The sequence below is a fragment of the Tiliqua scincoides genome, chromosome 5, assembly GCF_035046505.1.
Source record: "Tiliqua scincoides isolate rTilSci1 chromosome 5, rTilSci1.hap2, whole genome shotgun sequence".
In the NCBI taxonomy this organism is placed as follows: domain Eukaryota; kingdom Metazoa; phylum Chordata; class Lepidosauria; order Squamata; family Scincidae; genus Tiliqua; species Tiliqua scincoides.
Window position 1 is genome coordinate 122,431,218 of NC_089825.1, and position 25,739 is coordinate 122,456,956.

At 46.5% G+C, this 25,739-nt stretch overlaps 2 protein-coding genes across 2 annotated transcripts; both read left to right on the forward strand.

Annotated features, from left to right (window-relative positions):
• The first annotated feature begins 9,638 nt into the window (after positions 1–9,638).
• On the forward strand, positions 9,639–16,237 carry LOC136651715 (zinc finger protein 581-like). The gene is made up of 2 exons (XM_066628350.1): positions 9,639–10,254; positions 12,552–16,237. The coding sequence occupies exon 2, from the start codon at positions 12,598–12,600 to the stop codon at positions 13,360–13,362; it is 765 nt and encodes a 254-aa protein (XP_066484447.1). The 5' UTR covers positions 9,639–10,254; positions 12,552–12,597; the 3' UTR covers positions 13,363–16,237.
• A 3,658-nt stretch (positions 16,238–19,895) lies between these two features.
• Positions 19,896–25,100, forward strand: ZNF784 (zinc finger protein 784). The gene is made up of 2 exons (XM_066628775.1): positions 19,896–20,007; positions 21,729–25,100. Exon 2 carries the CDS (start codon positions 21,774–21,776, stop codon positions 23,805–23,807), a length of 2,034 nt encoding a protein of 677 aa, XP_066484872.1. The 5' UTR covers positions 19,896–20,007; positions 21,729–21,773; the 3' UTR covers positions 23,808–25,100.
• The last annotated feature ends 639 nt before the right edge of the window (positions 25,101–25,739 follow it).

Genomic DNA, 25,739 nt, shown 5'->3' on the forward strand with positions numbered 1-25,739 from the left:
GTCGACACAATGCAGCCCCATGTAAGGGAACACATGTTTCCATACCTTAAGAAGGCCCCAGTGACTGCCCTTTCACCCCAGAACACCAGCAGTGGGGTAGTGATGCATTTTCCTGGTCATTTGACAACACACTTGCACAACTGCACCAGCACTGGAAAATTGGATCAGATTGGACCCTCAGGTGATGCGGAGCCAGAGAAAAGTGATGGAGGTCCAACAGCCAGTTTTCCCTATGAGGGCACTTGCATGGTAAGCTCTCCAGGCCATCGCATCACATCTCCACACAAACACAACGTCCTTGCTTCCTGGTCCAGCATCTTGATGTGTTCAGTACAGTATAAGGACAAGAATGCTTTGGAGAGGAGCTGAGTGCCTTCCCCTCACCACTGGAGGCTATTCTCTTGTTCTGCATTTTGGAAACTTCCAAAGGGTGTTTAGACCAGATTCCCACGTTCTAGAAGAGTGGTTGACGGGACATCATCACTGATCACCCACCTTATCCCGTAGTTAAATTGTTGCCTTCACTCAGGAGGAAAATGTAGCACAGGCCTGGCCCCAGACCTCCTAGCGCCTGAGGTGGCGTGCCAAATGCTGACCCTCTTGTCTAGTGATTTGTCAGCCTCTGCTCCTCCAAGACTCTAGCCCAGTGGTTCTCAAACTATTTAGCACTGGGACCCACTTTTTAGAATAACAACCTGTCAGGACCCACCAGGAGTGATGTCATTAATCTGGAAGTGATGTCATAGCCAGAAGTGACACCAACAAGCAGGAAACATTTTTTTAAAAATTTATTTATTTATTTCAGATACAGAGTAGGGATATGGAATAGACTGAGGTATAGGGTTACACAAGTTACATAACACAACAAACAAGCAGGAAACTTTTTGACACTCCAAGGCTGCAATCCTATCCACAATTATCTGGGAATAAGCCCCACTGACTATCATTGTTAAAAGCATGTACACAGCAGCCTGTTCAAAGTACAAATCCAGATTGGCAATAGGCAGCCACCTGTTTTCCCACTCCCTTGCACTGCTTGGTCTTTCACTCCCTTGATTGAAAAAGGAAGAGGGAGATGAAGTGTGAAAAGAGCCCACTCCTTTCCTGCACATTTCTGCTCCACCTATCTTCCAAACTAGGGAGTGGGAGGTGCACTCAAGGTGTTACTGGAAGCCCCTGGAACTATGGTTCAGTCTTGCTGCTATGGGAGCAGTGGAGTCACTAGGGGTGTGTGGGGGTGCGGGCTGCACCGGGTGACATGCATGGGGGGGTGACACGCTAAAATCTCGGTGGTTAGGAGTAGCCCCATCATATTATATACCGTTGGATGCGGAAATTTGAGCGGAATGCAATGCAAAAAACCAGAGTGAAATATCTCATTTCTATCAAAAGTTATGGCCAAAAACCGGAGAACAAAAATGCACGGATCCCTATGGAAAGTGAAAGTGAGTGTATTGTGCATTTACTCACGAATAGGTGAACTTGCCTTAGTCCATCAGAAAGGGCAGGCTGAGCAGAATCCAAGGACATCAGAATGGTCCTGTTCCAATGAATGCAGTCCCCAAAAACACCTGAGTAGGAAGTCCCTCCCTCCAAGCAGACAAACGTATTGAGCCCTATGGAAAGCGAAACTAAGCCTCACAGTTGCATTTACTCATGAGTAAGCAAACATACCTTGGCTGGTGGTCAGGCCAGGCAAAGGGGAATGTGAAGCCACCAGAATAATAATAAATAATAATAATAAAACTTTATTTTTATCCCGCCCTTCTCCCTAACGGGACCCAGGGTGGCTAACAACATATTAAAAAAACAAATTTTAAAAACATTAATACAAGCAGATAAAAACATTTAAAAACACACTACAGAGGCCATAAAAACAGTAGTCAGATTAAAAGAGTAAAAGAGCAGATCACCGAGGAATCAAGCCTGTAAAACTAAAAGATGTATAAAAAAGTTAAGAAGGCCAGAAATCAGAAGGCTTGTTTAAACAACAGTGTTTTCAGGCCTCGCCGAAAACTCTCAAGAGAGGGAGCCATTCTCAAGTCAAGGGGAAGGGAGTTCCATAATGTTGGTGCCACTACCGAGAAGGCCCTATTTCTTGCAGCCACCCCCCGGACCTCCTTGGGTGGCGGCACTTGCAAAAAGGCCTTCTCTGATGACCTGAGAGGACGAGCCAGATTGTACGGGAGTAGGCGGTCTCTAAGATATCCTGGCCCAGAGCAGTATAGGGCTTTAAAGGTCAAAACCAGCACCTTGAATTGGGCCCGGAAATGAATGGGCAGCCAATGTAGCCCCCGGAGAAGCAGGCTGACAAAGTCAAACCGCCTGGCTCCGGTGACCACACGGGCCGCCGCATTCTGTACTAATTGTAGTTTCCAAACCGTCTTCAGGGGCAGCCCCACATAGAGCGTGTTACAGTAATCTAACCTCTATGTCACCGTGGCGTGGATCACCGTGGCCAGGTCTGCACGATCCAAGTACGGTCGCAGCTGGCGCACCAGCCGAAGCTGAGCAAAGGCCCCTCTAGCCACAGCCGCCACCTGGGAATCCAGGAGCAGCTGCGAGTCCAGGAGGACCCCCAAGCTGCGAACCTGCTCCTTCAGAGGGAGTGCAACCCCATTCAGAGCAAGTCGATAATCCAGCACCTCCATCGAGGATTTCCAAACCAGGAGAGCCTCTGTCTTATCCGGATTTAATACCAGAATGGTCCTGGTCTGTTGGAACTGGAGCTCAACAAATGCTCCAGAAGGCAGCCTCCCTCCCCCCCCCCCCCCACTAAAAAGGATCAAAACAGAGGCTTCAGCTGATAAGGTGAACTTTTTTGAGACTTGCAAAGCCAGGTGGCTCCTGACAGTGATCTGGTTGAAATGGAAGTTCTTAAATTGAACTGGGCACTGGGTAAGGCTGAAAACCTTACCGGTTTTGGAGGGGGGGGGTGTGTGTGAGTTATTGCAGGCAGGCTACAGAGAAAATTCACTTGGTGGAACAGGGTTGGCTTCTGCTTATTTAATTTTTTGTTTTACTTTAACTATTAATACTTATTTATTTTAATTTGCCTGATGATGTCACTTCCACCAAGACATCACTTCTGGTGGGTCTTGGGCAGATTGTCATTCTAAAAAGTAGGTCCCAGTGCTAAAAGTTTGAGAACTGCTGCAATAAAGTGTTAGTAAGTTGACACCCGGGTTTGTGTATGTGTGACACAACTAGTGACCAAAATCACTAAAATCACAATTTGGAAGAATAATACCATCATGTTATATATCAGTCAATGCGTAATTTCATGCAGAATATGTTCTATCTTTGTTCTATCAAAAGGTACAGCCAAAAAACGAGTGGGGGCGGAGTGATGGTACATCACCACGCCCTCCACCTGGGTTGTTGCCCCACCCACTGCATGGGGGGTGACACGCTGGTATCCCGCACCGGGTGACATGAACCCTAGGGACGCCACTGCATGGGAGGTTTTTTTTTTGGGGGGGGGGGCAATAAAATTTGTAATGTTTTGTTTTAGTTTGCAAATTAACAATATATTGTATTAGTGCTCATATTGTGTAAGCACTCAGATTGCATTACTAGTTTATTAGCATGGAAGAGGCTGAAAGGACAGGAGTAAAAGGTTAGTCACATTATCATCCACTTGACACTATATATTTAATGTGGGGAGAGGCATGGGCAACAGCAAATCAATAAAGATTGCAATCCTAAACACACTTACATAGGAGTAAGTTCCTTTGAAATTACTCAGTCTTACTTTGCATATCAACACACACAAATAAACAGAAGTGAAAGGAGGAGGGTCAGCCACTCCATATTGCCCTATGGATTGCCCTCTAATATGGCCAGAATTCTGTATAACAAGATGAAAATTACCTTTTATGTCCCATCCATCTTTCTGGAAGGATCTTCTTGGCTAACGCACTTAGTCCTACATTGCCATGATGGTGACATGTATAAAGCTGCAATCTTATACACACACTTACCTGTGTCAACTTAGGGCCCAATCCTATCCACTTTTCCAGTGCTTTTACAGTTGTGCCAGTGGAGTGCGCTGCATCCTATGGTGGAGGGGCAGTCACTGGGTCCTTCTCAAGGTTTTCCGTACATGTGTTCCCTTACCATGGGGCTGCATTGTGGCTACACCAGAGCTGAAAAGTTGGATAGGATTAGGCCCTTAATGAGGCAGACTTCTGAGTAGACATGCATAGGATTACACTGTAAATCCTGTTAATTTTTCTTACTCTAAAAATCGCACTCACTTGACTATTTCTTTTCACCTGACTTGAGAAGAGCCCCCTGAACTGTTACATCTGTGTGTTTTTTTAATTTTTAAAACGTTTTAAATGTATTATTGTAGTCTTGCCTTTCATATAATAAATTTATATTTAAAAAACCAACTAACCAGCATGGGCTGGTGTGGATGTATGTAGCAATGCAATTTCACTTGCGACTAACTGCAGAAAAGCCATGATTGTGTGGCACTATGAGGAGCATGTCTGGAAATGCCCAATCTACAGTGATGCTTTGAAAATTCTGTCCCCAATTGCAAGAAAGGAGTTTTGTGGTGTTTTTGTTTTTTTTAAGAAACATTGTGTTTTACTGGAAAAGAATAATTTTCATATAGCAAAGGAACATTAAAACACCCATGAGAAAATTTTGAAATCAACAACAAAACAACAATTGGCTGGGTAGGTCAAAGAAGGACTTTTAAGGGTGGAGATTAAGTATAAAATCAAATTACAAATCATAGAACACACAAATTCAGCTCAAATTCAAAGGGGTCACTGGGGACTGTACTAGAGCTATTCTAGAGAAAAGTCCTTACTCTGGATCTTAGCTAATTTTATAGAATGGATGGAACTACAAGAAGATCCTCTTCAGCTGACCATAAATGTGGTGGATGGGGGCAGAAGCGTCTCCAATATCACTAGCCAATATAACAGAAGGTGGAAGTTCTTTCACTATTCAAAGGCAGTTAAGCTTGGACAGTGGAATTCTATGATTGTTTCCAAAATATCAAAGAGGTTTCCTCCCAAACAAGTGTGCTCAGGATTTCACCCTGACTGGGACCTTTGCTTCATCCTTCCACTAAGGAAATCATAAGACACAAAAGTACGAGTTGACTCGTAGTTGACGCACATAAACACATGAATTGAATCTTTCCATTGCCCCAACTAGCTCTGTTTTGTCCACTGCCTCTCCAGTATTTTTCAGGCAAGGATCTTTTCTCAGCCCTACCCCAAGCTACCACTCAAAGCAAGAATGCTACCACTGACTGACAGACTCTCACAGTCAGATGTCTCAGAAGAACTGTGTGGAATCCGTTTGGTTGGTTGGGCTTGCATTACAAAACATGCTGGATGTTCATCTTCCACATAAAAGGGAGAATCTCAGGGAAGCTGAATTAATGAAAAGGGATTCTGGCAAACAACACAAAAAAGAACCCCTACCATAACTACTGGCATGAATGGTTATGGGGGGGGGGGGAGTCTGAACATGTCAGAGCAGTGACTGGAATGAGCAGGCGCAAACATGATTTTGACTCCAAGGCCCATAATTAAGACTAAAAATAGGATTCCAATGCCTGGTCATTATCCTAGCGGGTGGGAAGTCATGAGGCCCCATGTGGTGGAGTAAGACCTCACCCTAAACATATCACATACCCTCTCCATCTACCGTCTTCTCTGTATGTATGTATGTGTGCATCTGCAGGGGAAGAATGACTGTGGAGTATTTCACAACATCATGCTTTCCTTTATATCCTGTTATACCTGAGTGTGTGCTATGAATGAACAACGTATCACTTGCATAACTCTTGTTTCTCAGGTGAAAGAATTAATACAGGCTGCTTTTCTGCCCTTAGCTTTCAAGTAGCAAAGCAGTCTTACAAAAATGTCCTCCTATCATGGTGAATTTGCTGTTCTCTGGATGGAGAATAGGAATCTATGGAGCGAAAGGAAAACAAGCTCACAGCCCCTCTTGTGTGGAAAGTTTATTAACCTACTAGTTCCCTAGTTCGAAGAAGAGTATTATGCAGACTGCATCTACCAGTGAAACACTGGTCACTTTCCAGTGGACCATCCAGTACCTGCTGGTTGCTGAGATTCTTGTCAAGGATGTTGGACTAGATCAGTGTTTCTCAATATTTGTCCCACAGTGTACCACTTTGCATGGTTCACCTATTGAAAGTACCACCAGAAGTAACTGGTAATGATGTCATCACCTGTTAGTTCCAGATTGGGAGGCTGGACACAACATGACAAACACTGGCTCCTGGCTCAGGGCAGGTGCATGCTGAAGCTCTGCCTGCCAAACCAAGCCTCCTACCACTGCTTGTCATGTTGCATTGCTGGTCTCACTGCAAAACGGCAGGGGCCTGGGGGGTCTCATGAGTACCAACAGACACAATTTTAAGTACCACTAGTGGTACTCATACCACTAGTTGAGAAACACTGGACTAGCTGAAACTTGGTCTGATCTTGCCACGTCCTTCTTACATCCTTAGCAAGAGTACATACGCAGGATCACTTCCCATAGATTAGTTTTTCCTTAAGTGGGGCAGAGATCTTGAGAATGCTGTCTTGCTGTGTGAATTTCAGATATATCATTAGACCATGAGGAATTCTAGAAAATAAAATAATAAAGTCAGCCTGCTAGACTGGAAAAGAGGAAGCCTGTTAGATGGAAAAGAGAAAGAAATTCTCATTGAACAGAAAATCATTGATGCAAAATAAGGTGGGCAGGATAAAAATTTCTAGGTTGTAGGGGGAGTGCAATGAGATTTTATTAGGAAAGTAGTCAGAATAGAAGCCAAGATTCTTCAGCACCCCATCTACCTTTACAGGCTAGTAAACAATGCTGTATGGGGTCCATTTTTCTTTCCAGATTCCACCCACCTTCTTTGATAGATTTGCTCATCAGGTCATCCACAGAATAAAGTATGAGAACACCTTTCAGTGGAAAAAAACAATCATTAAACGATTACATTTTCTGAGGAGTGGTCGTGCCAGTCTATGGTAGCAAGCCAACAGCCCTTTGCTGTGCCTTCCTTGAAGGTGAACCAATTTATTACAGCATAAACTTTCATAGGCTGGAGTCCATTTCATCAAGTAAGTATAGGAAAGCATATACTTTCATAGACTGGAGTCCATTTCATCAAGTAAGTGTGTGGTGTGTGTGGGCATCCTTCAGTCTCGGAAGACTATGGTATCGCGCTCTGAATGGTGGTTCTGGAACAGAGTGTCCTCTCCAGTGCACGAAGCCTGGGTAAAGTAGGTATGGAGGATAGGCTGTTACCCATGCAGCAAATCCCCCCTCTCCACGTCGCTGAAATGGTCCAATGGAAAGGCAGAGGCCAATACGGTTGGTTCCAGCAGCTGTGTTCAGCCGTGAACTGCCTCGGGGACTCCAGCTCCGGATTTTGCCTCGAGGTTGACTCCTGAAGCCTTTTCCATAACTGGATGTAGCCACAAGGCACTGGAGGTTTGGGATCAGAGTTTTCCTTCTCATAGATGAGCTGCCTTCCCAGGCTGTTTAGTTGCCTCTTATGGCTGTTTAGTCGCTTCTTATGACAAGTACAGCCAAACTGAGGGCCTATTCTTATCCCCAGCCCCCAGGGGAATGCATAGTATAGGAAAGCATATGCCTTAATAAATTTGCTAGTCCTTAAGACTAGCAGACTCTGTTGTTTTAAAATATGAAAAGGTTTTGCCTGCAGGGTCTGGAGAGAGAATCAATAATCAAGAGATTTAACATGTGGCACAAGCTCACAAGTTAGAGCCTCACCATTTCACCAAAGCACCCAGGTCAGGAATCCTGTTGCATCCCACTCTTCCAGTCTAGCAGAAGTTCCCCAGACTTTACCACCCACTGGGCACTTCTCTGTCTCTCCCAGAGTCCTGTTCCCATCTCACCTGGGCTAGAATCTGGCATTGTTGGTTGAAGCAGATGAGCAGAATCCGATGCTCACGGCCAAGAAGATCACCAATCCCCCCCACCTCCTTTGCTGGATACCCTAATACCTTCAGATCCCGCCTCTTGCAGCTCCTCCCACCCTCCGATTCAACAGTACAAAGGGAGCTGCTGGAAAAGCTCTCCGGCAGGAAACCTCATTCCCCACTCCAACTCGGTTTCAAGTCTCGGATCCCCCAGCCGTGCCCCGTCGAATCTGCTACTTTCTCCCCATATCTCGAGCAGGGTTCGTGTGCCCTGATCACCTGCGCCTTGTGCCGTTTGTCCTCCTGCATAAACGAGGATGCAGTGATGGGGAATTCCCATTCAATTTCTCCAGGTCAGGAAAAGCTTCACCTGCTGAACTCCTGCCTGTCTAGCAGCATAAATTTTGCACGCGCACACACACACACAATCAGACAATCACGCAATTGCTGGATCATGGGTAGCTTTAGGCATCCTGCCTGCATTCCAGGTAGAAGACCCCAAGGCAAAAACAGGAGCAGAAGCAACTAAAGTGGAGGTGGGCGCTCAGGCGGATTCTCAGGGGGTCCAGTGGGTTGTAGCAGGACTCCTGGGTTCTCTGTGCAAGAGGAGAGGAACGCGGCTTGAGTGAAGGTGGGGCTGATGATGGGTGCTTGGGTGCTCTGTCCCGAGCAGAGTATGCAGTGGGTGGGGCTGGCAGCCAGGACTCCTGAGTTCTTAACTCCTTGCACCCCGATCCTACGAATGCAACTTCCCACTGCCCCATAGAGTTCGGTCCTTGGCAGGAAACTGACCAGCCCAGTCCAAACCCGCCTGCCCAGTAGCCCAAGAGGCGAGCTAGAAGTCGCCCCAACCCACCTGCTGGCATGGCAAGCTCTGGATGCAGGGAAGAAGAGCGGGTGCGCTCCCCTGAGATGCGTGATGCTCACCCTGAGCGACTGAGGCTGCAGTCCTATGCACACTTTCCTGGGAGTAAGCCCTATTGAACTCAATGGGACTTACTTCTGAGTAGACAAGCAGAGGATTGGGCTCTCAGGGCAGGTTTGGGGAGGATTATGTGACATCCCTTCTCTGACTTGCCCTGAAAAAAGAATCCAGGCACGGAAGGGGAGTTTGGCGGAGCGCAGCAGGGAAGGGACCAACAGCCCAATCCTACCCACACTTTCCTGGAAGTAAGCCCCATTGACTTTAATGAGACTTACTTCTGAGTAGACATGCATAGGATTGGGCTGTAAGGCTCCTATCCACACTTTCCTGGGAGTAAGCCCCATTGACTATAATGGGGCTTACTTCTGAGTAGACCTGCATGGGATTGGGCTCTGGGGGGGCCGGGAGTCAAGATCTCTTGGGCAGCAGCCTCCCCCTCTCCATCCCCAGGAAAGCAGCAGCAGTGCTTAGCCGGGAACCTCTTTCTCCTGAGCAGCTGCTGCGTTTCCGTCAGGACTCCTTTCGCTGCAACACCCACTCTTCCTCCCCCTCCTCCTCCAGCAGCAGCACCACCACCACCACCTCTCCCCCCTCCTGGCAGATCTAGGTAGAAACCTTCCCCAACCCACGCCCTGTAGAGCCCTACCCTTCCCTCCATGTCTCCTCCTCCATCTCCATGCCCCCCTTCTCTTCCTTCAGGACACTGGGAGCTGCCACTGAGCAACTGAAGGGGGTGGGGGGTGGGTGGGCGGGTAAGGGGGAAGCTGGCACCTTGATCTGGGTCCCCACCACTATCAAGCCTTTTTTGCAGGGTGACAGCAGCTGGCATCTTTGGAGAGTCACCCCCTGCTTGGGCATCATAGGGGTCCCTTGGCCAGCCTTCAACTGACGTTTGGCCCAGGAGAGCAGCAACTTCACCAAACCTTCTGGCAAAGAGCGAGCCTGGCTCTTTACCCTTGCCAGAATCATGCATTGGCATCGCTTGTTGCCAGCTGTGCCCGCTGGATAGGCGCCACCTGTTCCCAGCACTTTCTGCAGGATCATGGCCATCGGTTCTGCCCTGGGCATCTTCTTGGACTGGCACTTCTAGATTAGCCTAGTTTCTTCTGACTTCTTCCTGGTAACCTGGGACTACGGCCACATTCTGCCAGTCGCACCCCAACAGTGCCCTGGACTGGTACCACTTACCGTTTCATTTGGATCAAAGCCGTTGATTGCCTACTGAGTCTGCCAGCCCTGGATTGGTGCCCTTAGGACCTCCACAGCAACACCATTGTTTACTTCACTCAGGATAGTAGCAAAGTGAGCATATCCTGGTGCCCACTCACCTTGGCATGAAACTTTGGGTGCAGAAATGAGAGTTGAGACACTTCAGAGCACCATCCAAGCAGGGTAAGTTGGGGGTCAGGGTTCTATCCAGTTGTGCATATGGGAGGATGGTGTTCATTGCAACAGAAAGCCAGGATCTTTGTAGGGAATTTTGATACCAGGCTTTGCAGGCTGCATGTGAGGTTTAGAAAAGCTGTTGCAGAAGCTAGTGTGGGATGGATGTCCTACTGACAAGTTGATGCTTTCACTGATGCTCACATGAGGCAGCCCCAGAACTAGGGAAGGGAGTTGATGCCTCCAAAACGTGGGTGTGCCCCAAGTCCCCTAAACGTGTTTAACCCCATCCATCCAAAGCACCTGTTACTTGCACCACTCCAGCTCTGACCATGCAAGCTCCTCCTGTAAGATACAATAGCTAAATGGAGCCTCTATTTTCAGAGGCACTCTACCTCTCTCTACCAGAGGCTGAGAATACACAGCAAGGGAAAACTGTTGCTCTCACACTTGGCTTGTAAGCTTTCCAGAGGCATTTGACTGGGAAAAAAGAATGTTGTACTAGATGGAGACAGTTACTCAAGGCCACAGACTGGGTACAAACTAGGGGTCATAGCCCCAAACACCAAACCACTCCTTTGACTCCACATTTGCTGTGGAACATGGCATTGCCTGGCATACTTGAGCATAGCTGGGGGATAACCTCAGGAAAGATTTCCTGCCTCCAAAGTGGTTTTAGGGTAATGACCCTAATCCTTAGGGTAAAGGTTTTTAAAAACTGTTAACAAGTTATACAAAATGTCTAAGTGTTCACCCGGCAAAGAACTTCATAGATAGAATATTTTATATGAGAGCATTTGTTGCTATTTCTTCTGTCCTTCCTACCCCTCCTCTAGAGGTTTATACCCCACTATTTCCTAGGGATAAGGTTACAATCTTATACACACTTCCCTGGAAGTAAGCCTCATTGAACTTACTTCTGAGTAGATATGCATAGGATTGTGTTTAGTCAAAATTTCATGAAATCTTTTGCCTTCTTTGTTGCTATTACTGGCTTGTACTGCACATACCCGCTACAGACTGTGACTTCTACAAAGCAAAATGTGGTTATCATTTTCCACAGATGGGAAGGACTAAAGTTGCATTCAGTTTGTTCAAAATAAGCAGAGTACCTCTTCAAGGGTTTTGCAGAAATTTGACTTCTGTAGTGTTTATACACTCTTTGCTCTCTGTTGTTGTGAGTAATGTCCTGAATCCGTTTATAGAGAAGGGGAACAAGGCAGAACAGATTCTAGCTGATGCCAGAATAATACTTTGTTGTTATTTGAAACTCAACATGTGTGAACTCTCCAAGGCAAAGAGAGGTGCAGTCCCATCTAAAGCATGTTTGTTCTGAAGGAAGCCTTATTGTGTCTAGTGGGGTTTACTAGTCAATAAGCTTTTGGTAGCTCTGTCTGGTAGGCTTGCAGATGTTCATGGTAATTTGTAAACTAATTAACTACAGTTTTGCAGCCCAACTTTGTGCATGCTTACTCAGATACAAGGCCTACTAAACTAAGTGGAATTTACTGCCAAGTAAACCTGCCTAGAATTGCAGCCATAAGTGACTGATTGCTAGAGGCCAATTTTAATTGGTTGGATTGTACAGTAAGGGTGCACTTATGTATTTTGATGGTATTCTGCACTTTATTATGGAGCGTTAGAAGGTTCCTTGGGCATTTGCTTCGGCATAGGAAAGGCAGGATATAAATTTTTCCAATAAATAAAATGTGTTATCGTAATAGAGAATGAACAAAGAACTATTCAAGATGCCTCTCCGTTGCACAGTGAGTGACAGCCTTTCTCTATTAAATTTTATTAAATGTCTGTAACTGCTTCCTAGAACACCTACACGATGCCATCTTTCCTTCAAATCCCTCCTCTAAACCCACTTTTTCCAGCAAGTCGTTAGGAAGATGCCTTCAACCCAAAGCCCACTGTAACCACGACTAAATCCTGATAACTGAAAGAAGCACACATATTTCTAGTGCTTACTCTTGCCTCCATTTCTTTCCCCATTCTCTGTTGACTCTCGTATGTTTAATTGGGGTAGGGCCCTCTCTTCTTGTATACTATACCAATACATTGATGATACTGTATAAAGAAGAAATCAATAATTAAATTGCAAACTGTGTTATACTTCCCTATCTCAGAAAAGCACCCCTACTGAACATTTGAAAAAATTCGGATTTATTCAGATCTGATTAATGAAAATACGAGTGATTCATTTAATGCAATTATTGAACGAGCAGGCCACCCTACTAACTACAGCTCTGATACAGCCGTATGAAACAGGATTTTTAATTCCTTTTTCTTCCTCTTTGCAGATTTGGTGATTGATCACAAGACAATACTTATTTAAAAAAAATACTTATGGAGCTGCAGAGACATTCCAAGTCAATAGTGGATCCCCACAGACCACCAGAACCCTTGGAACACCCCCATCTGCAAGAGCCCACAAGTAATGTGGGGCAGTCCATCAAGATGGAGCGGGAGGATGAAGGAGGAGATGTCCAAATTTCACCTCCTAAACTTTCTCGTCCACCATTACCTTCTTCTGGTAGTGCCCTTCTTCAAGGTTTGAATGGGCTGCCAGCTGGTAAACGGGCACATGTTCCTGGAGGGACAGCAGGCACAGAACAAGGAGAACCATCTCGATTGGGACGCTACTTGTTGATTGACAGTCAGGGGCTGCCGTACACGGTACTAGTGGAAGAGGGGTTGGGGGCAGGAACAGCAGCAGGAAGCACTGAAGGCAGTGGGAGTGGGGGGACCTTGCGCAAGGTGTACTGTTGTCCTGTGTGCTCACGAACATTTGAGTATCTATCGTACCTACAGCGCCACAGCATTACCCACTCAGAGAGCAAGCCTCATGTCTGCAGAGCATGCGGCAAGGCTTTCAAGCGCACTTCCCACCTGGAGCGCCACAAGTATACCCACTCGGGACGCAAGCCCCACCAGTGCCCCATCTGCCAACGCAGCTTCCGTGACTCTGGAGAACTCTCGCATCACCAGCGGGTGCACACAGGCGAGCGGCCCTACCAGTGCGAAGCATGTCACATGCGCTTTGGCGAACGCAACACTCTCCAGAGGCACATCCGTCGGAAGCACCGTCTGCAGCTCCTCCCCACACCATAGAGACTGATCTTTGGAGCTCTGCTTGTGCCACAGAGAGCTGGCATGGAGACTCTGCTGTCTGTCCAGGCTTTAGAAATTGGTCATCCAGGCTGTACTACTATCCACACATGCAGTGGTGAGTCTGGTGGGTGCATATCTGCCCACATCTAATGGACCTGGACCTTTTACATCTGTCAGTCAATGACCATCTGTACCATGGATAAATCTGGGATGGGCACATGCCTCTGCCACAAACTTCCTGAGATGGAAAAGCCAGTTTGCTAATATCGAGCAGGGACACTTCCTGACTTCTCATGCCACAAGGACTTGATATCGATCCTGGTCTACCACCTTCATAGAAACCTAGTCTGTCCTACCCGTCTGTGCTCCTGATTATCTGGCAAGGAGATCCTTTCTCTCCTGGTTACCACTGCCCCTGTAGGCCATACACATTTAGCATGGATACCTTGGCCTGTCATTGCCCTTCTCTGCAACAGAGCACATAACCTACTAGCATCCAACTCTGTCATAAAGTTCTAGGGAGGAAAATTTGTCTCATGCCATGGATATATGGAAAGGTAAATCCAGGCCATGCTGCCCTGATCCTGCATACATGACACTGATATGGCACCCACTATATATGCCCTAAGGACATGGTAATATGCAGAATATAGCCTGGCAATGCATGCCTGTTAATAGCCTCTGACTCATTTGTAGATCCAGCCTCAACATCCAAATCCTTTGCCAAGTGCTAGCCTAGAAGCATACATCCCTTGATGCAGAAACACTGCATGGAGACCTTGGCCTGATGGAAAAACAAGAGCCAGTCCACTTGTTGTGGAGGAAGAGAGGCTAGTTGAGTTAGCCAATAGGATAACTCTCCTTCCTTCACAATAGCCAAGCTGAGTTTTAAACTGAGTTGGGAAGAAGTTCAGATTGACTTTGAAACACAAACTGGGTTTGTTTTGTTCTGAGCCCCCTTCAGATGCCTCAATGGGCAAAATTTAGTGCCGACCTGCAAAGGATAGGACCTCCAGCCTTGAGTTCCCATCTCAACACACTTATACCGCCCCATCCCATCTACCCTGTAATAAACAAAGTGAAAGAGCTTTCTGAAGGGCTGGGGGGAGGAGGTGGCTGGAAAAGGCTGGGTGGTGCTGTGACTAGGGCTGCAATCCTGTGCCCACATACCAAAGAGTAAGCTCCATCAAACACTTACCAAAGAGTAAGTTCCATTGAACACAATGATTCTTCTAAATAAAGGTGCAGAGGATTGCACTGTGAACTCTATAGTGCAAGGAGAAGTCACTTTCCATTTAAGGGGTTTTGGTTCAGATTTGAAAACATCTAAAAATCTAGGAGCCCAATCCTATGCAACTTTCCAGCTCTGAAGCACCCCTGAGGTAAGGGAATAAACATTCCCTGACCTTGAAGAGGCCTCTGTGGCTGCCCCCACAACGCAGGATGCAGCGCACACCCCGTTGGCACAGCTGCATCAGCGCTGGAAAGTTGCATAGGATTGGGCCCTAGGTGGGGAGTAGGGGTATCCAGCAATGGAATATTTTCCTGCTCTCAGATCCTCAGTTTTGTGTTTTCAAATCCTCTAGAGTGGTGGTTCCCAAACTTTTTAGCTTCAGGACCCACTTTTCAAAAGAACACTCTATCAGGACCCACCTAGCTTTACAAGGCTAAAAAACATTTCACTTTACCAGCCACTTTTTATTCTTTTTACTATTGTTTGGGGGGGGGGGGGATGGAACTGCCTCTTGGAGCATTGTCTCCAAGCTCCAAGAGGTCCATCAGATTGGGATTGCTTCTTGAGCTCCATGTCCATCAGATTGGGATCATTCTGGTGCCATTACAAGGTCACCTACTCATGAATAAATGTGCTTGTGTTGCTCCGTTTCTGTTTCCATAGGGCTCAATACATTTTCCTTGTCAATTTTGCTACCCACCAAAAATCAAGTCCTGACCCGCTAGTGGGTCCTGACCCACAGTTTGGGAACCACAGCTCTAGGCATTATTGATGAAAAAATGTTAGTGATACTACATTCCTTCCCAAAATTGCTGCTACTGCTAATCTAGCTTCCAGCTTAGATTCATAAATGGGCTTGCCTACCCTGGAATCAGGCTTGGTTTTCTTCTCCTCTGGATTAGACACTAAAAGCCATTTAAGCCAGTTTCCCCAACTAGTTGTGGTTCTGGGACTGCATATTGGCTTTAAACCCCAGTTCTGCAGCAAAAGAACACGTTGGGGTTTATCCCCAACTTTTGACTTGTGGGGTGTATGTGTTAAGACTGCTGCGGCTTCCTACAATCTTTAATAGAATTTCTCTGTTCCCGTGATGAGGGGAAATAAACAAGAGAGGCTGATATACAGGCATGTGTTCCAAGGTGCTGGATAGACTGGTACCTCCAAAGTTGGCCAGGGAGATCCCTGAATCCATGTTTCTCCACCTGATACTTAGCGTGGAATCTTTGAACTGTGTGTCTTTTTTTTTTAATTAAAAACAATTCTCAGAGGTTGTTTGATCATCATCATGTGCTACAAAACAAATAAAGTGATGCTATGTTACTTCCATCTTGTAACTGCATTGGTAGGAAGTCAGTCCTTTGTTAGGATTGAGAAGTGTGCCTTTCAAATATCTATCTTAAAAATAATGCAAAGAGGCTTGTTTTTTTTTTAAAAAAAACCAAGATATGGGAGATCACTTGTTTGCTTTGACTGTAGATGGAACAACCAGAAGGGGAAGAGTTCTGATTGTGGGGTGAGTGGCTGGGAGTATGAACTCATTTTATACATTGAAATATCCAAATATGTGTCAAGAAACTGCCAGCTTAGTGCTCAAAGTATGCAATTCAATAAAATGTGTGCATAGTGCTTGTCCTCCATAAACCTTCTGGGTCACATGCTTTGTTCTAGTCCCTTTAGAAACTTCAGTGTGTTTGTACTTTAAAAACACAATAATAAATAGGGGAAGAAGGTCTGCAGGGATGATGGGATACAGGAATGTAAATAAAAACTTCAGCCGGACCAAGTGAATTATAAAGCTGAACACAGAAAGTTTTTCCAAACCTGACCTGTAAATATCCGGCAGCCATAAGAACATAAACATAAGAACATAAGAACAGCCCCACTGGATCAGGCCATAGGCCCATCTAGTCCAGCTTCCTGTATCTCACAGCGGCCCACCAAATGCCCCAGGGAGCACACCAGATAACAAGAGACCTCATCCTGGTGCTCTCCCCTACATCTGGCATTCTGACTTAATCCATTCCTAAAATCAGGAGGTTGTACATACACATCATGGCTTGTACCCCATAATGGATTTTTCCTCCAGAAACTCGTCCAATCCCCTTTTAAAGGCGTCTAGGGTAGATGCCAGCACCACATCCTGTGGCAAGGAGTTCCACAGACCGACCACGCGCTGAGTAAAGAAATATTTTCTTTTGTCTGTCCTAACCCGCCCAACACTCAATTTTAGTGGATGTCCCCTGGTTCTGGTATTATGTGAGAGTGTAAAGAGCATCTCCCTATCCAGTCTGTCCATCCCCTGCATAATTTTGTATGTCTCAATCATGTCCCCCCTCAAGCGTCTCTTTTCTAGGCTGAAGAGGCCCAAACGCCATAGCCTTTCCTCATAAGGAAGGTGCCCCAGCCCCGTAATCATCTTAGTCGCTCTCTTTTGCACCTTTTCCATTTCCACTATGTCTTTTTTGAGATGCGGCGACCAGAACTGGACACAATACTCCAGATGTGGCCTTACCATCGATTTGTACAACGGAATTATAATATTAGCCGTTTTGTTCTCAATACCTTTTCTAATGATCCCAAGCATAGAATTGGCCTTCTTCACTGCCGCCGCACATTGGGTCGACACTTTCATCGACCTGTCCACCACCACCCCAAGCCATGAGATCTAGAATCTTGCTTTTTAGGAAAGAAGACAGCTGACACATTTGGGAGGTCTGGTTCTGCTCTGAAGAATTATGGGTGAAGAAAGGCAGAAATATATATGGATAACTATGAATATAGATTAAACATTTGGGTGAATGCATCAGCTGGCACTGATAAAAAAAACACAATACTTCTTGAAAGGGAAGGTAAGCTCTTGGCACTGAGAGTCATGGTTAATGTACCTATTAGATATTTTAAATTTTCTCTGTCTTGGAGGGGAAATATATTGGGTTGGACCATGGCCTTCTGATGTATACGTGAATGCAAGTATGTTTAGATGTTCATTAACTACCAATGCTGCATTAAGTTGGAGCTGAGTTTCCTATAATATGCATCTGCTAGTTGGATGAAACTAGTACCTCTGAGCATGTAAAGAATGCTTTCCACCGTATTGCTGACTTACCACAGGCAGCTTCTGTGCCTTTTGATGATAATGAAGAACAGCTTCTAAGGGCACAATCCTAACCCTTTATGTCAGTTCTTTCCAGTACTGACATAAGGGCACTGCTGCTCTGAGCTAAGGGAACAAACCTCCCCTTACTTTGAGGAGACCTCCTCGAGTGACACCCAACTGCAGGATGCAGTACATGTCCCATTGGCACTGCTATGCCAGTGCTGGAAAGTGCTGACATAAGGGGCACCCTAAGAAGAACCTAAGTACCTTTCCTTTTACAAATTAAACTCTGGCTGCCACTATTTCTTGTAGAAGGGTGTCCTGCCAGTCAATCATTTGTTGTGTTTCAAAGAAAGGGCAGCATTTGTTTTGGAACCACTAGTTTCATTAGATAGCCTTTAATTCTACTATATACATGTGATGACAGTAGTTTAATTTTTTACGAAATAAACTATCTCAGCATTTGACAACAGCTCGTGAGCCTCAGAATAGAAACAATCACACAAAAGTAAGTGGATTAAATTTTTAGGATTCCCCCCTCCCCCATATAATGGAAAATTTATTTTTTTTTTGTAGAAAATTTCATTTTGAAATGACTGGATGAAAGGTGTCTATTTTCATGCTGTCTTTCATTTTGTTGGTGGTAAATATTCAATCCTATATATACACGCGTATGTTTATTTGAAAATAAGACCCACTGTGTTCAATTAACCTTCCCAAGTCAACAGAAACAGCTAAGGGTCCAATCCTATCCAGCTTTTCAGTGCTGGTGCAGCCGCAATGCAGCCCTGAGGAAAGGGAACAAATTAGCGTTCTGGAACCCCCAGTGGATTAAAAAAAAAAATCAGTGGGTACCAAATCAGTGAAAAAATAGCTTTAAAGACTCACTTTCAGGTTTCTTATTTCTCCATTATTGCCCCAGAATGCATTGGTATAGATGCTATATCACATTCAGCCACTTGACGGGGTGAATCATGGAATCTAGTGGAATGAAAATTATTAAACAGTGCGAAGGTAGGAAATTGGATTTTGATTTTTTTTCTTGTTACAAGGCATTTAAAAGTGGACCCCGATATCAGTGATGAGTCACATCAGTGGATACTGAGGTCCCACCTGTATGTATTTCAAGAGGTTATCACCTCTTCCAATTGTACAGTACACACATGCATATATATAGGACCAGTCCATCCCTATTGATTGACTGAGGAGGTCACCTATTAATTGACTCTGACTGACTGAGGCAGTCACTTCAACTAGCAGATTGGCAGAGGGCACCCACCTCTGTCTGCCCACTAGCCTGCCTTGCTCTTCCTCCTTATCCCACTGAACTGGGAGGGGGTTGAGCAGAACAAGGAATATGGAGGGGAGTGTTAGGTAGTACCCCCTCTCCTCCACACTTCTGCTCTACCCATCTCTTCCTTTTTTAATCCATGGGGTGAGAAGAGTGGAGTTTGGCATATCACCAGGTAAGAGGGGGAAGCATTTGGCATGCCATCTCGGGTGCCAGGAGGTCTTGACCCTACTGACTGGCTAATATTATTGGGGGCAAAACAGGAAGCATTATATTTTATTTTGCAGCTTCTGAATGTTCCAGGAATGGGAGCCACAGGGCACATTCAAACCCACATGTGTGGAAATTTCCCACGACTTCTTTTGCAACCTTAGTCAACCTGACACTGCTGTCCCAGGTGGCGTTCATGTCATTCCTGCTTCTTCTACTAGACTGGCACACATCTTGAAGCTGGTTGCAGTGAGAGCTTGTTGAAGTTTGCCTCCCTGGTGTAAAGATGGAAGGTCATACCTTTTTAATTGGCGCACCAAATAATAGGACCCCCCCAAAAAAAAGGTCTCATGGGATTTAGCTTTGTGAAAACGTTGAAACTATTATTAAACCAAACCAACACACAAACCCTCTTGCCTGTAGCACGTTTAATGATGCTGATCCCATCTGACCTGGTTTATTACAAGCATATTTGAACACAACTGAATTCTAGAGATCTAGGATCCCCTGATGGAGACTCCCTTCTCCAGTTGTCCCTGTTCCTTTAAATAAAAAGAGGGGGGAGGGTAGTTTTTCCTGGCTTCTTGACTACAGACAGAAAACGTCACCACCTCTCCATTGCCTTTAATTCCCCCTCCCCCTTTTTTCATTGCATTTAAAGGGGAGGCAGGCTTTAGGGAAGAGGATGGGCAGAAGGTTGGGGTGGGGGAAGGGAGTTTTCCCAACTGTTCCTTCCCACTGAAGGCGGCTGAAAGTTGGAAGGGGACGGAGAGAGGACGTCAGATCGTCCCATGTTGGATGCAACTGGGGCAGGTGAGCGATCCTTGCTGGGGAAGGGGCTGGAGGAGGGCTGCTTGAGATTGCAGCGATGAGCAGGGACTTGGCATGCAAATAGGGGGGACAAAGAGACCAAATCAATGGGGAGGATGTGGGGTGAGCTGGCTGTAGGAGCGTAGCAAGAGGGGCTCCCCACGTTCTGGTCCAGCCTCATCTGCAGCTCTCCTGTTGCAGAGCTTCCCCAGCTCCGGGCCATTGTTCTCGGATCCCAGTAAGAAGCAGGGCTCCAGGGAGGGGGGGGGGGAGAGATTAGGCGAGCAGGGGAAGAAGGGGCAGGGCTGGGACAGTTGCAGCTGCTGGCATGGCGGCTGGGGGGGCTGGGATCGCTGGAAGGAAGGGGAAGAGAGGCAGCGGAGAGCACCCAGCAGGGATGCCCAGATTCTCTGGGAGTGGGTGAGTTGCGGCGGGGGGGGGGGTTGGGTTGGAAGGACTGAGGTTCCTGATTCTGGGTCCTCTAGAAGGAGAGGGTGCGGGAGGAGAAGCCAGGATGCTGGTGGAGCAGGATGCCTGAGTTCTCTTCACGGACAGTCTGGCCAAGCAGGTCTTGGGGTTCTTTAAGAGCCTAAGAATTGCCTTGGTGGACCAAAGCAAAGCCCCATCTAATCCTGCAACTAGTCACCCGGTGGATGCACCTAGGTGGCCTGAGAATGATGGCCTCTGCTCTGTCGTTGACCCTCAGCGTCTTCTGTTCAGTGGCACGCTGCCGCTTTACTGGGAGGTTTCATGCAGCTGTTCTGCTTGGCTGGAAAGGGAGAGTCTAGCAGGCGAAAGCTGGGGGGGGGGGGTCTTTGGAAGCCAAGCAAAGTTCAGTGGGTTAGTTTGGTACTGGAACCCAGCCTGTAGTTAGTCTGTGGAACTCCTTGCCACAGACTATGATGGCATCTGGCCTGGATGGATTTAAAAGAGGACTGGACCAATTTCTGGAGGAAAAGTCCATCACAGTTTACAAGCCATGATGGGTATGTGCAACCTCCTGATTTTAGAAATAGGCTGCCTCAGAATGCCACATACAAGGGAGGGCACCAGGATGCGTATCTCTTGTTGTCTTGCATGCTACCTGAGGCTTCTGGTGGGCCACTGTGAGATACAGGAAGCTGGACTAGATGGGCTTTTGGCCTGATCCAGCTGGGCTTTTCTTATGATCTGGCGCGGGGGGGAAAAGTGGGCTAGTTGCTGTTGGTTCTAGGGATCTGATGGAGAAGTTAAGAGAGCTGAGGTGGTGGGACTGAGTTGTCCTGAGTCCTCCAAAGAGAGTTTTGGACTGAAGCAGACAAACTGGGAGTTGAAAGCTCAATGCTATGCATGTCTATTGAAAGGTGCCACTGTGTTCAGTGGGGTTTACTCCCAGTATGAGTGTGCATCAGATTGCAGATGAAGGGCCCAATCTTATCCAACTTTCCAGCACTGATGTAAGGGAACATGTTCCCTAACCTTGAGGAGGCCTCTGTGACTGCCTCCCCACTGCAGAATGCTCCCGCTGGCACGGCTGCATCAGTGCTGGAAAGTTGGTAGGATTGGACCCTAAGTTATCCTAGGGGGTGGGGCATGCATGGGATTCCTGGGTGTAGGGAACAATGTCTCTCCTGTCTGAATGGTAAGGAATCATTTTAAGCCTGGCCTACTGGGGTTGATTCCACTTGATTTGCATCTGTAGTGCAAGGCACCTACTGCTCAATCTCCTTTTCTGCTTTTTCCAGGGACAGATCTGGTGAAGCTGGCACTGGGCTGGTGTGAGCTCACTGATGGAGATTCAACTGGTTACAGTTAAGGAAGAGACTGAAGCAATAGCAACCCCTGTCTGTCCCCTGTGCCAGGAGGAGCTGCCAGACCTGGCTGGATCCCAGGGTCAGATTCCACAATGTCAGGGATGCAAGAGTTTCTTCTTGGAACCCCAGAACTGGTTGCCTGGCAACCGAGAGGGCCTGTCCGTCCCTGCTGAGAGGCCATACAGCTGCTCCTTCTGTCCCAAACGCTTCAAGAGGGCCTCAGATCGGCGAGACCATGAGCGGGTACATACAGGTGAAAGGCCCTATGGATGCGGCATCTGTGGCAAGCGCTTTACTCAGAGCTCCGTGCTGTCTGGTCACATGCGTATTCACACTGGTGAGAGACCCTTCCAGTGTGATGTCTGCTTTAAGTCTTTTAACAACAGCTCCAACTTTCGTAAACACCAACGCATCCACGGCCAACCTTGTGGCGATGGGGACAAGGGGAATGATGGGAATGACTGTGCCATCCTTTTTGCAAAGGAACAGAGCGACCTGGTAGAAGGACAAGTCGGCAGCAGTAATACAAGCCATAACCTCATACCAAGGCCAGATGGCCACCAAATCACTGAGGAACTAAAGGAAGGTGAAAGCAATAGGGGCCATGACGTCAAAGGGAGACAAAACGCTCCATGTGTTAATGCGCTAAGCCAAAATGGCAACCACAGTGGCAGCCTAAGGCAAGCTGGTGACCGTGTGGCCAATTTTAAGAGAATGAAACTAAGACAAGATGGTGCTAATGGCTATTATCTTGAAATGAGGCAAAATAATCAAGGAAGCAGCAGCATTGGAGGTGTGAGGCAGGCAGGTGGTGGCAAAGGATATGCTGGTGGACTGGGGGAGGATAGCGATTATAGCTATGACCAAGAGGTGACTCAGAATAGCCACAACGTCCGGCAGCTGGAGTCTGTTGGTGAAAATCACACTAAAGGCCTGAAACTAAACAGAGTAGGGAGAAGCCAGGCTCGGAGAGAACAGAAGCAACCTCATGACAACCACAATGGTAGCTTGCAGACAGGCAGTGACTGCTGTAGAAAGGACCTCTTGTACACTGGTGGCAACAGGGGCCATATTCACAAGTTAAGTCAAGATGGTGGAGTCGGGAGCTATCTCAAAGGGCTGAAGCATAGTGGAGGGGAGAGAACCACGGCTGATTTAAAACAGAATGGCAGAGGGGGAAGCCATGTTGATATCCTTCCTTGGAATCGGCCCACCCATCCCTTGATGCTGAGGCAAAATGGCAGTCGTGGAGACCCCATCAGTGGTTTGAAGCAAACAGGCACTGGCCATTTCAGAGAGCTGAGCAAAGATGGTGACACCCAGAAAGAGAAGCAGGTGAATTTTCAAGTGTGCACTGAAGAAAAGATGAACATTCCCGCAGCTAAACTATCTGCCTGGGCCTATCCCAATAGGGGAGATGACATGGCCTGCAAAGGGCTCAGTGTGGGGATAACAATGAAAAAGGATGGATTTGATGAATGCTCTGCATTAGGCAGGCCGGCTGGCACATCTCCCTGGGAACTAGATAGCCTGGAGCAGCCCTCCTTGCCATACAATATTTCTGTGTCCCTCAGTCACCACTCACTACCAGACCAATCGGAAAGCTCCACTCAGCACTGGGAAGTAGAGGGAAGCCCTACATCTTGCTTGTCTTTCCAAGACCCTGAGCCCTACGATCAGCATTCTCCAGCCGCCTTCGATTCCAAACCCTTCCTGTGCTTTGCATGCCCCAAGCAGTTCCGTCGTGCCACAGATCTGAAGGAGCACCTGCGGGTGCACACAGGTGAAAGGCCTTTTGGCTGTGGTGTCTGCGGTAAGCGGTTCACACAGAGCTCAGCTCTGGCCACTCACCGGAGACTGCACACTGGGGAGAAGCCCTTTGAGTGCACTGTGTGTTGCCGGCGCTTCAATAATTCTTCCAACTTTGCCAAGCACCGTCGGCTTCATGGGCAGGACAGCATGGGGCGTGGCGGCAAAAGAATGGAGAGACAAGCCACAGTGACTTCTTAGGCAAAAGCCTTACCCAGGAGACAGGACGCAATTGCTGTGGGCAGAACTGCGGGTACTACTCCACTATTGCAGTATTGGGTGTCCATTTCAGAGAACCTCATTTTTCATATAACAGCCAGTGTAGTACAGTGGCTAAAAGACAAAGCTGCAGGCCAGGACTGTCCTGGTTTGAGCTTGCCTCTGTCATGAACTCACTAGGTGGCCTTAGGCATGCTGTCCCCTAATATGAGAATATTATTTATGTTGCAGGGTTGTAAGGACTTCAAGATAATACATGTGAAGTGCTTTGAACAGCTGACAGCGCTATACAAGTGCTTTGTTAAAATATGCAGGTTTCTAGGCCTTATGGCTTGGCTTGGCTATAATACAAAACCGTGGTTGGGCATAGCATGAATGTGCATCAAGCTTGTGCAATTCCTTCTTACTGTATGCTCCAGTTCCTTCCTGTACTTTTTGGTTTTCAGCAAGCCATAGTTTGACTGCAGACCAGAACTGGAAACTACAGTCTATAGTTCTTTTTTTTTCTGTTTGACAAGTAAAGGAACTAGAATATGGTGCAGTGGGAGGGTGCATGTAAGCCTGAGACTTATTCACAGTTCATCAAAACATAGCCTTGAGAACTTGAATCTTGTTTTTTCCCCAGTTTGGCACTGAGCATGAATTGAGCCATATAGCTTTGAGGACTAGGATCTTGCTCCCACCTCCCAATTTTTTTCCTTTTGGGCAGTATGAATGAATTGACTCAATTAAGGGCCAAATTCTATCCAATTTTCTAGTATCAGTGCAGCTGTGCTAATGGGGCATGCACTGCACCCTGTGGTGGGGCAGTAGTCACAGAGACCTCCTCAAGGTATGGGAACATTTATTCCCTTATCTTGGGGCTCGAAAGTTGGATAGAATTGGGCCTGTGTCCTGAAAGTACATGGCTAATGCCTAGTGAAATCCCTGAAGTGAGACAAGAGGCAGAGGGGAAGCTGAGCAAAATTTATAGTAGTCAGTGCCTTGTACCTGCCCCTTCCTAAAATTAGCAGAAATTAGAATATGCAAAATAGGCAAGTACCTCCACATTTTCCATATATGGTAAAATCTGGGTGGGTTTGGGGTGCTGATACAATTTTTTTTCCCAGCAGAGCGTGCTTGGCCCTGTTTGCTGCAGCCACCACCCTCAAGTTTAAGTGCGCCCATCTACTCAAGACAGCAGATTCTTAAGTGACTTTTGAAAATGCATAAACTGATACAACTAATTAAAGAGAAAAAAAGATTTGTTGATGTGATGCCAGCAATGGAACAAGTTGGGGGGGGGGGAAGAGACTTTTGGTAAATGTTCTTCCAAAGTATTGTAAATAATGTCAGCAAATAACCCAAAGCTGGAAATAAATCTCTTTGAAAAGTTACCACTGTTCATCATCTGCTTTGCAAACACAAAGAAATAAGAAAAAAGGTTTTTTGACCCACGCACTGGTGAATGTTCATATAATCCTGAGGGGAAACTTGGTGTGACTTGCTGCATAGCCCATATCTCCTAAAAATGCAGCCCAATTCTACCTTCCATCCATTTTGATCCCACTGCTTGTGTTTCTTCCACAGTTGTAGCAGAAAACAGTCGCTTGTTACTTTTTAAACTAACCTTAGGAAACTGATGCATTTAATTTTTTTGTTAAGACTACACACTGTCAGTTCTGTGGAGTCACAGGGTCGTTTTCCACACTTTATCAACTGCTTGGGGTTAATTATACCAGGCTCACAATAACTAGGTAACTACTGTGAAAGCCTAGCTTCAGACTACTTTTTAAAAGTTTCAGGGAAGCTGGAGTTCTCATCAGGTCTTACGTTCTACGTGCAATAACAGACTAACATTCATCCATCTTTTTAAAAAATGCAGCTTGTTCAAACTGGAGTATCAGAAGAGTCTCTATGGTAGTCGATAGAGTC